At 32.4% G+C, this 12,531-nt stretch overlaps 1 protein-coding gene across 5 annotated transcripts in view; it reads left to right on the plus strand.

Annotated features, from left to right (window-relative positions):
• LOC125054812 overlaps positions 1 to 12,531 on the plus strand; it is a 231,412-nt gene that overhangs the window by 190,043 nt on the left and 28,838 nt on the right. For all 5 annotated transcript variants that reach the window (XM_047656924.1, XM_047656925.1, XM_047656922.1 and 2 more), the window contains 2 exons: positions 8,338 to 8,456; positions 12,244 to 12,371. In XM_047656924.1, the coding sequence (XP_047512880.1) occupies positions 8,338 to 8,456; positions 12,244 to 12,371 (247 nt within the window). The remainder of the gene's footprint in view (positions 1 to 8,337; positions 8,457 to 12,243; positions 12,372 to 12,531) is intronic.

Genomic DNA, 12,531 nt, shown 5'->3' on the forward strand with positions numbered 1-12,531 from the left:
TAAAGTATATTTTTTAAAACACAAGGTGTTCTGTGATATGCAAAATGCAGTGCTATTTTATGTCACAACGAGCTTACGTTGAAATATTACGTTATGGTTTACCTTTATGAGGTTCACTTATGTAAGATCTGTTGCTTGTTACGTCCAAATAAATTCTAGATGTTTTAAAAATTTAATAAGAATAGTGCACAACCGAGATTGGAACCCAAAACGTCTGGATAGACAGCCTAGGTTCATTAAGATGATTGAGAGACGAGCTTAATTAACATATCGGTTTTTAATTGCGTTATTCATAAAGCTAATTTACAAAATATATATTGCATTGATGACTTAACCTAAAATGCTATTCCATATATATTTTGTATTAACGGAAACAAAGTTAGCTGTTTTCACAGCCAACTCAGTTAAGCCAAGATAGTGAAACGCGTATTTCGACAGAGTTTATAGTACAGCTTATGTATCAGTTTCTAACTGTGTTTGCTTAACAAGCAATGCTATGGTCTGCTATATTGACTATGAAATTCGGAATAACAAAGGCGATAGAGATACAAATCTAAATATTTGCTGATAGCATTTCCTACATAACATTTCTTAGTGTATTTTTTGGAAATACAAATATTAAATCAACAATCAAAGCTAAAACAATGAACAACATTTCAGGCTGATGCTAATTTACATAAATTTAATTGTTGTCTTATTATAAAGTACGTCCGACGCAATTCCAATCCGGTTTTGTATGAATATGAAAGCGCAATGCAGGTTGAAAATCTATGTACAAACACTTCAAGCTAACATACATTGGGTGTGTTTTTAATTTTATAAGGCAACTATGTATTTTAAAGTAATACATTTAATTTTTTATTTATATAAATCACACGGTCAAGGGCAATCCCTTGACTTGAGACTTGAGTATTGACTCATTGTGCGTGATCACTAGCACATCAGAGCTAGCGATATAAAAAGAACTCTAATAAAAGCACCAGGATCGCAATCGCTATTGCTAATATATGCCACAGCGGACGGTCCCAAACCCCCTCTCTTTGACAGCCAAGTTTATTTCTTTAAGATTCTAGTAAGGAACTATAGATAATAGTCAAACTCTATATAGAGTATATACGGAAATAATAGATAATTTATTGTAACCCTTATCTATAACAAAACATAAGAGACAATTGATAGCATCACAGGCTAATGTTATCTACATTACACATAACCAAGTTTCATATCGCGAACGCCTAAATAAATGAACGAAAATAAAGTCCAACGAAAACACAAATAACGCCACGTCATGAGTTAGTAAATGGAAAAATAAGAGAAGATTTTGTCGGAATGTCGACGATTATTACCTACTGTACCATTGCTCGCTCTAAATAAGATATGGGGTATGTTACTAAGATAATCTGCGTAAACATGTGTAAGAAAATATTTGTTGGGAGCGAGAGAATTAAATAATTAAGTATAAAACGGCTGGTACGGACAAGTTTCCAATTATCTTTGAATCGATCAGACGATATTTCAATCAAAAAATTTCGAGAAGTCTAGTATTGAATTATACAACAGTAATTAAATGTGTTAACAAAACTGTGAAAGCCATATCCAATTTATACATTAGTATTAGTCGAAGAGACTTGGAAGAATAATAGTGAATTCTCTTTTAAATAACTTTTATATGATCTTCATAAATGGCCATTATCAACACAACAATCCTATTGTAAGACAAAGATTATACTCCGAAAACAATTGTTTGTTATCTTCATTCGCTCCAAAGTCGCTCCTTTTCGGGGTGCCGATATGTCACAAGGTCACCTTAAATGTAAAAAAAATATGAACATAAAACAAATAATTTAATTTATTTTTTTAATTTAATGTTATACAACTTTCACAATGAACACATCCTTAAGAAGAATTCTCCATCGCAATAAAAAAACTGTTAACCGAAAACGTATTTAGTCTTTGCCTAAACACACACTATCTGCTATAAACTTTAGCACAAAATCACCTCGACGTCCGTCGTTCCACTGACCGTTTCTTAAGGCAGTTTTTGCCGGGCACCACCACTATGTGGAACCAGCTACCCATTGAAGTAGTTCCGAACCAATTCGACTTTCCTTCAAGAAAAGAGCATACCAATTTCTAAAAGGCCGTCAAAGCACTCGCGAATGGGAATTGGCTTTGAGCGTGTCCGTGGGCGGGCGGTATCACTTAACATCATGCTCCTGCCCGTTTGCCTCTATTCTATATAAAAAAAGATGAATAAGATTTTATTCTCATTTTATAATCTTCATCGGTTGCCATGGAAACAACCTTCCTTTAAACAATGTAATTCCTTTTAATCTATAATACGTGATTTCCTTTATTAATTAATATTACGTCATATATTAGTAATATAAAGTTTATTGCCTGATGCGTCTCAAGCAGGCTTACGTCAGTTGATCACATATTAGTACCATGATAAACGGCAATCCTAATCTTATTAGGATGTCAAATATCTATTAATGCTTTGAATAAGCCTTTGTTAAGTTCGCAGAAGTGAAATCGTACCTGTATACAAATAAGTATGATGATATTTACCTAAACTCTTTGTTTGTTATGAAAGTCTGTTTATTTATACGGGAATCAGAAAACAGATGCGGTTTCATAAAACAACCTTTAATCTTATATTTTTAAAATACATTTTTCAATTTCATATAATGTTATCCATTTTATGATTCATGATAAAAAGTTATTTGGAAATCCTATTTGTATTTAAAATTAAAGTTTCGTCCGCTAGTAATGATTCACCCGTTTTAATATGTCGTTATTGACGGAAATCATAGAATAAAGCTGGAAGCGGTATACGCAAAGGTAAGGTTGAAAGACAGCAATTGTAACTCATTGCAGACTCATTGATATTTCTAAATTAATCTGTAGTGTCTTATAGCAATGTTCAAGCTCGTGTATTAGGGGTAAGAAATTGTAATTGCCTGCTTGTGCCCATAAAATCCATTTTTTTTTTCGTTACGATCTGTGCATTGTTAGATTAAATTAAAAATAATATAAGTGATGGCTCTGAGCGCGGGTTATTAATATTTACAGAATAAAATGCATGGAAAACATATATTTACATCTTTATTACCTTCATTCTTAATAGTCCATCCACGAAGGGAAATAAAAAGCAAAACATTGGAAGATATTGAGAATAATTTATTCGATTTTCAAAGGATACCCATCGGATTTATTTATTTCATTTCCCTTTGAGTTGGATAACCGTAAATTTAGAACATTTAATATAAAAAAAATCCTCACGAAAGTTATAATGGTCTAGAGGTTACGTGACCACTAAACGCAAACGTAACCGAGGGTAGCAGGTTCAAACCCTGAGATTGACAATGATTTTGTAAGATTAAAGAAAATAACGTTGGCAGAAAGAAAGCTAGCACGTCTTAAATCGGTTGTGACGTGTGTCACCTGCCTATAAATGAAATATTATTATCAATGAAATGCAGAAGTAATATTTCTTCTGTCCCATGAATATTAAAGCAAATACATTTCCATGCGCGAAAGATATTGGTAAAAGAAAACATACGGCTTTGGACCCCCGGGAATCGAATTCGGGACCTTTAAGTTAAATAAAACCTATATAACTACAAAAATGTAAAGTATTTTTTTTAAATCGAATTTTATTAAAGTTAATAGACAACAATTAATACGTATAACTTGATGACAATTATCTTTATAAACAGTAATAATGTTTAAATTATTGTTGTTTAAATATTAAATGTTATTATATATATACTAGCTGACCGGGCAAACGTCGTTTTGCCATGTATATCATTGAAAGGGGTGAAAGTTAGGGGTTGTATGTATTTTTAATGCTGTATCATAAAAAAATAAAAACAGAAAAAATGTCTAAAAATAATAAAAAAATATTTAGGGGTACTAACTACCCTTAACATTTAGGGGGATGAAAAATAGATGTTGTCCGATTCTCAGACATACCCAATATGCACACAAAATCATGAGAATCGGTCAAGCCGTTTCGGAGGAGTTTAACCACAAATAATTCATGAATATACAAATAATTCATCTTTTTGAAATTACTATCGATCTAAGTCCCAAAGGAAAATCACGATGCAAATCCGAGCATTTCCTTTTATGCCTTATTTAGCCTCTTAACAAAACTGACGTGGCATTAGCTAGACAGAATTTTATATGGTAATCCTGAGGCTGAGTGCACAGGTTTTTTGTCTTTTATGTTCCAAATGGGATTTTAAGATTACATCTAACAGATTTATAACTCGAATATAGAGTATTTTATGTGGAATAAGATTGTTTATTTACCGTACAAACGTATTTTTAAAAAAACATGGTTCTTTAATATATGTTATGCTACCTATAAGCATCTCACAAAACCTAACATATGTTGCTAATTAAAGCGGCAGTACTGTGAAAGTGCTTAAGAAAAAGTTTGCTGCATTGATAATATTCTTTTTACAAATCGTTTGATCACAAAATCCAAACGGTAAGTATAATAAAAGGGGCCTCATAGCCTAGCGGTCTTATTAAGTGGCAGCAGCTAGGTGAGGGGTACCGGGTTCGATTCCCGGTTCGAGGTCAAGTTTTAACTTAATTTAAATTTGTTCTCGGCCTTTGGGAGGGTTGTGCGGTACCGGGCGAGTGCCTAAACCGTACATGGAGGACACGGTCGAATTTCTAAAGACAAGCACGAATTATAAAAAATCCTATACTTGACGCTGGCTAATGCACAAATCGTGCCAAAGCCATAAAAAAAAAGTATAATAGAAGTTGTAATTGACACAATAAATCTGAATATATATATAATTTACCATAAACTGTTACAACATTATCATTTAATATATAAATATTATGCGCAATAACAGCTAGCATAGAATTATAATTACAAAATAAGTTTAGTTTCACAATCAGCGGAAATAAATCGGGAATTTACAATTCAATTGTGGTTTGATTTATTTAATCTACTACTAAACGGTTTCGAAATGAGAATATTTTATGTAATATATAATAAATATATAAGCTATTTTTAGCTACCAACGAACCCTTTAATCAAAAATTAAATGCCAAAATTGGTACGAAAAGCCTAAGGATTAATATATCAATAAAATTTGATGCGTGCGCGGTACTCAGTCTCCAAGCTTAAACGTAAGTGCGGCTATGACAATGATCCTTTTATGCCATCTCATATTTTCCAGTGGAAATGTGACAGAGGAAAAATGGATCGCGTGATCCAGAAATCCTGACGTTTTATTTGTAACGTGCTATGACAGGGACGGCAGGTAATACAACGAATGAAATCCCCTTTGAATATTTTTCTAGGTTTTTTATTGTTAATATTACATTTCTTTGTCTGTTAGCTTTTACGTATTCAGTAATTAAGATAAAAGATAGAAATGTTATTTTAAAATTGCGTTCGTTTCAACGAAGCCTTTGTTTTTAAATATAGCACTATCTGATACCCGTGTATGAGGATTAACAAATTGTACTCCAGCACTGTCTAATTTATTTTCATACCTGATGTCCATATGCTTTATAAACATACATTTAGGATTATGTAAGAAATGTTTATATTAATTATTCGAGAAGAAGTATCTGCATATTGTTTTGTAATTGTACTAAACGATTCTTTCGTTATTTAAAAACATAGAGTTTTTTTTTGGTGTCATTTCAAATACGTAAAAATGCATTTCCAAATTCTGAAAATAATTGTAGAAACAAAACACAGCGTAAAATGTCAACGAAATTTAAAAGTGACAAGTGACTGCGTTCTGTACATTGCCGCGATGTAGGCCACTAAAGAATTAGGTCATACAACCATTTTATAAAATGCAAACGTGAACCGGCAGATATTTATTTGATCACACGCTTGCGGAAATTCGTATAAAGTGATGAAGACATAAAGTCTCCATTTGCATACGTTTACTCAGCGGTGTTCCGTAAAATTTCACTGTGGTAAAGCTTTACTGGGCTATAACTTTTGGCATGCAGCAAGCGAAGTTCAACCTTATAAAATTTTACTGCATGCAAATTGTGCATCAAAAAACACGGATCATATTAAAGCAATTACGTACTTTGACTTACTCTTTTTGTTGTATTCTTAATTCACATAATAATAAAACAAATAGCTTTCATTTGTTGCTTTGCAATAGAAACAATACCTAAATATTATGAAAGCGCTGACATAGTTTCAACTATATGCCAAAGAAGATATTATCTGCAATGAAATGGTCGTCACGTTTTACGAAGTCTTTTAGTATTACAGACCTTGTAATTAGGATTGTCCAATGTCCAATTCAAATTCCAATGTCCAATTTCAGAATAGATAAATATGAATTTTAAGTTCATACGATTAATGAGATAAAATCACGGATTTCCTTTATTTTAAATTTAATTATTTCAACTTTATGTAGTTTTTCAATGACCACTATTTCGATTTCGATTTTAAAAGAGTACCGAGAGTTTTTTACACCGGCTTTTTCTCTCGGCCTACACCCTCTGTCTTCTTTGCCGATGAGTAGGGATGCCTACAAATTCAAATTTCATGACGTGGAATAAGTGATACATGTATCTTATGTTCCAAAATAAACATATTTTATTTTATTTTTTTATTTTTATTGCCCTATCACTTTAAATATTTAAAATTGATATAACAAAAACAGAATATATTGTACCATAAACATAGATGCGGTTTGCGATAGGCCTACATATCCTGTATCGGGAAACTATAACACATTTTATACGTCTATTATGTTAGATGGATGTTGTTTGGGACTCGGAGGTTTGAGTCTAACAGACGTCCCTTAGGAAATATCCATTGTGTATGTATTTATCGTAGATCCGAAATGGTAACTCTATATTCCAATTACATTGTATTTTAGTACATTTCTTGCGACATTGAATTTGTTACGGCGGGTTACAGAGGCTTAGACAATACGTATGGAGGAATAATACATTGGTTAAATCATTCAAAATTCATTGAGGTGCAATACTATTGCCAATATGGTATCAGACATGGAAAATATAAGAAGTTAAACCTCAGTTTCATAATTTTCTTACATTATTAACACAATACAAATCTCCCAGACAGCAATTCAAATTGTTAATGTTAAATAAAAACAAAATATAAGAAGGTTTTTAAACTTTCGTGTCTTCTAACATGAATCTCTGCTTATTACTAAGGCCACCCATACGACGTTTTCGTCCCTACCAGACATCATTATTATCATAAGTGTATACGTTATTCAATGACAAATAAACACGCTTAATGTTACAAACAACTTTTATTCATATTGCATATGGAAGAAAAGTGGTATACACAGACTTAGTATATACAGTAGTATATTTGTTATAGTTGCTAAGTCAAGTTCACCCTTTAAGCCTAAGAAATTGGAAAGTACTAATAAGACATCGGATGAAGTATCCTTAATTAATACAACCTAATCCTGACCCAAAACAATACACAAGAGACTCGAGAAATCTAAGACAATGCTTAAAGGCCATCGTATTAGCTAGATAGAAGATTAAATTAAGCATGCCTCGGCGATGGAACGTCTGCATAATTGTCATATTAATACAATTATATTAAATATGCTGCGCTTGGCTCAATTTATTTATAATACAAATAGATATTTTTAAACGTTGTATCTGGTCATACTAAGAGTTCTCATATACATAGTTACTAAGCAGACATAATAAATCATTTGTATAGATTAATAATATAATGTGTCCATCTTTTAATTATATTCGATAAGAATATTATATTTTTGACGTTCATACGTGTAATAAATGGTATTTGACATTTATCAATCTCTCGAGAGTTCAGCACACGGCTAACAGCTTTTCAAAAGCTCGTGTCAATCGACTTTAAACTCCAACAACATTTATCAATGTTCTCTTCATCAGTTTTGCTCTTCATTCTGAACGTTATGTTAGTGTAACCACACAATTTCCTCCACTTCCCCGTCTTCGGCAAGCTAAAGCGCGAGGGAGATTTATTAATTTATTTATCAATAAGGAAACCCGACACATCACAAATACAAGTTATATAAAACGAAATATTTACAAGGCATAATTATAGAAATGTCCTTAAATTATTTTACAGATAAGATTTTTTAAATAAAAGTGAGTAACACAATTAAAAATAAAAAAACAATAATAGCACGAATACGTAAACAGCAATTAATAGTACATACATACATTTTGTAAGACCTGTAAGTCTAGTAGGGGACCGAGCAATAATCTCACAACGAAATAATAGAAACTAATTGTTAAGTTAATTCTCTTTATGAAAAACATTTCTTATTTTATTTTGTTTCTTTTCAGGTGTGCAATAAAGTGTTTGGCAACGCATCTGCGTTAGCTAAACATAAGTTAACGCATAGCGACGAGCGCAAATATGTTTGCATCACTTGCGCAAAGGCCTTCAAAAGGCAGGATCATCTGTGAGTACTTTTTTGATAAAATATCACATACCACGTGCAGAGTTATAAATTACGCGTTGCGTAACCTGTAGGTAAAATCTAAGGACCTATCCTATATACCTGTTTCTAAGGTTTTTGAACCACAACAATCTGATACAAATGTTGTGCGTTATTCAGTATACGTAGTTTATTGTATGTATCGTATGTATTATATAAGTCAGCTTAGTTAGGTAGGTAAATATTTGAATTAGGTAGGTAATGATATGGTGTTGCCGTCGCATCAGCTGGCGAATGAAAGAGTTCTTCTACGAATCGGGACGATACGAAAGTGTATGCAGGCTGTTAAAATACGGATAGTCGCATATCTCGGACACGTCTTACGTCATCGTACGACTTGTTGCAGCTTATAATAATGGGCAAAATTCAAGCCAAGAGACGGGCTGCTAGAAGGAAGAAGTCGTGGTTGCGGAACGTACGACACGACATCCGCCGAGGACCTTTTTAGACTAGTGCAACAAACCCCTCAATTTAAATTTGTTAACAGCCAAACTTTAGTAATAAGTGGCACCTGAAGAACCAGAAGAGATATTCGAATTAATGTGTAAATTTAGCGAATATTGTTGGAATGGTTTAAAAATATATTTTTACTACACCCCAACATATCTTTAACTTGTGACATACTATTAATCTAATATATAAAATTCTCGTGTCGCGGTGTTTGTAGTTAAACTCCTCCGAAACGGCTTGACCGATTCTCATGAAATTTTGTGTGCATATTGGGTATGTCTGAGAATCGGACAACATCTATTTTTCATCCCCCTAAATGTTAAGGGTAGTCCACCCCTAAATTATTTTTGTATAATTTTAAGATATTTTTTTAATGATACAGCATTAAAAAATACATACAACCCTCAATTTGCACCCCTCTACGATCAACCCCTATTTTTTATTATAAATGATATACCTACATGGCAAAACGACGTTTGCCAGGTCAGCTAGTATAATATAAACTACCTAGACGCAAATCAATCAACCTTGATTCTGTATTGTGTAGAAATGTATTCGACATAAATACAAAAGATCTTAGCTCGTTATCTAGTTGCATAATTAAGATCTAGACATTATGGTAATTTGTGAGCAATATGATACGTGATGGCGCATACAAACACACAGCTAACACAATTATGTATGCCTTTATTGGCTAAACAAATGCTAAATTATATCCTCAGAATTACTTGTGATGTTTATTTAAATAGATTCTTTATCTATAGATTTATCAACGATTTGTGAAATTAATCGAGCGTAGTTCGGGTGACACAAATAAATAAATTTGTTTTTTTTTTGTTTAAAATTTAAGTCGATTTATAGTACGTTTTTTTAGTCTGGTCTTGACCATGAAATAACCATGAACCGTCTTTCGTCATGTATTTCCTCTAAGCAAAAATAATATGTGACATGAGTGTAAAAGCAGCTTTTAATCCTTTCAATTGAAAGAAAACCAGCATGTCTTAGATTCGACGCCGTGTATCAGCACAGATAGTAACATACACTTATTAAAAATTACGTTACAACAAACGCTGATATAATTTATGTCCCTTTTTTTAAAGAGGTTATACAGGGCTTCGTTTATAAAACTTTGAAAGAGAATATCCTCCGCTAATCTTTAAACACATGTTAAGTGCACTGGGTGCCTAATCGCCAAAGCTCGGACCCCACATGAATATTAATGGGGCTCATATGGTTGTATTGGCTACGTTGACCTACTTGTCATTCGTCGACATGTTTAAATCAAGCTATGATTCCTGGGATTGCAGTAAAAATATATTTATTCATAAACCTCAATTGGCAATTGAATGTTTTTTTTGTGCCACTTCATTAAATAAACGAGGCAAACATACGTCTTTAGGCTTTGTGAATAAGTGTTAAAAATACACACGAATACACGCTACTCAGATATGATTCTAGATGCGTGCGATCATATCTGACAATTGTCACCCTTTTATCTGACAACGATTTAGCGTGGACATTAATTATTTTAGAATATTTTAAATTATTTAATTTGATTAAACAGACGTTGTGTCTTTTTCCAAATACCTCTTATTTACGTACTTATCTATTTTCACACCTTACATAGATTACTGAAACCAGATATTATATTTATCTTATTAAATATTTTTCTATATGATTACAATTTAATATATTATATTGTAATCATATAGACACATAAAACTAATAATAAAATAATATACATATAAATATAAATATGTAATAAAATAAATTCTTAAAAGTTAAAAAAAAATATTGGTTGTTTGTAAAGTAGGTTTACGATCGAGATGTTTACGTGATAACGTCTTATTGGTGATATAAGTTTTTGGGAAGTAAGGAATTAATGAAGATAACAATTTTTTCAAATTTTAAATTACATCTATCGTTTTATTCACACTTTTGATGATAAATTTCGGGTGTAAAATGACAAGTTTACTTATTCGACTATGATATACATTTTTCTTCATACATTCACGGAATGACTGGCAGCGCTCGAGATAAGACGGGAGATCGGTCCGTCTCTCTCTCGTTATACCTGCGATCGCGCTCGTGAGGTTTTGGTGTGACACAAGTTTCTGAACATGTCACCTGACTAAAACGTTTTTTAAGACGTTATCACGTCAATAGACACTTTAACTTTTAGTAGTAGAGTTTTATTAATTTACTAGCTGACCCGGCAAACGTCGTTTTGCCATGTGTATTATTTCTAGGAAACATTTTTTTAGTTCAATAAAAATAACTATCTACTATAATAAAAAATAGGGGTTGATCGTAGAGGGGTGAAAATTTAGGGTTGTATGTATTTTTTAATGGCACATTATAAAAAATAAATAAATTTAAATTTCGTCCAAAAAATAAAATGTTAGGAGTGGACAACCCTTATCACTTAGGGGTATGAAAAATAGTAGCCGATTCTCAGACCTACTGAATAAGCATATAAAATTTTCGGAGGAGTATGGTAACTAACATTGTGACACGAGAATTTTGTATATAAAATGTAATCGAACTTTAAACAGACAAATGTTTCTAAAAATGTTTTGTAAGCTATTTGAGAATTGTCAAATTATATTAATTATTTATTGATACTACACTTTGCAGAAGAATTAAATAAAAATATTAACAATAAACTCAAACAAAACATGGTGCAACGGGCGATCGGTCTTTCGCTTTATTATCAAACACCTGTCAAATATTGACGCTTGGTACATGTGACCTGTTATCGAAGCCGTCTGACCTTATCCCTTACCCCATTCCTATTGTCCCCGTTCTTGTTTACGAATTCAAAGCTCCGAGACCATTTCAATTGACTACATTAGCATATCCTATAGACGAATATTGTTGTACTGTGTAGACAAGTTTCGTTAGTGCTTTGCGAAATTTTTTTTAACAATAATTTTGCAAAGTATACTCAAAAGAATATAATAAATATCATGGTGACGTTGCGTTCTGCCATCAAAAATATTCGTATTGTGTACATATGAATTTTTTTATTCACGTGACCAATCACTTAATTCAATGTGATGATTTTCTGGAAAAAAAAATCATTTTTTTTTCGGTTTATTGCATTGTCATCGATCTTTGACAGATGCGCAAAGTTTGAATTAAATCTGTCCGTTAAAAGTGGGTCAAAATCGAGTCCGAAGGAGTCGGTTACATACATATTTACATACATACATACAGGTGAAGCTAATATAAAGCGTGTAAAAAGACTATAAATCACAAAGCTTTAAAATAAGCTTTTAAATATTATTTATTGTTACAGTAACGGCCATATGTTAACACACCGAAACAAAAAGCCTTACGAATGTAAAGCTGATGGATGCGGAAAGTCATACTGCGATGCCAGGTCCCTACGACGTCACACGGAAAACCACCATCATCCTGATAAAAGTTAGTAACAATCTTTTAATGTTTTCACGATGAACAGTGTTGGCCTAGTGGCTTCAGCGTGCGACTGAGGTCGTAGGTTTGATCCCGGGCTGGGCACATTTAACATTCGCTCTAGCGGTGAAGGAAAACATCGTGAAGAAATCTGACACCCAGACCTAAA

The sequence above is a fragment of the Pieris napi genome, chromosome 12, assembly GCF_905475465.1.
Source record: "Pieris napi chromosome 12, ilPieNapi1.2, whole genome shotgun sequence".
In the NCBI taxonomy this organism is placed as follows: domain Eukaryota; kingdom Metazoa; phylum Arthropoda; class Insecta; order Lepidoptera; family Pieridae; genus Pieris; species Pieris napi.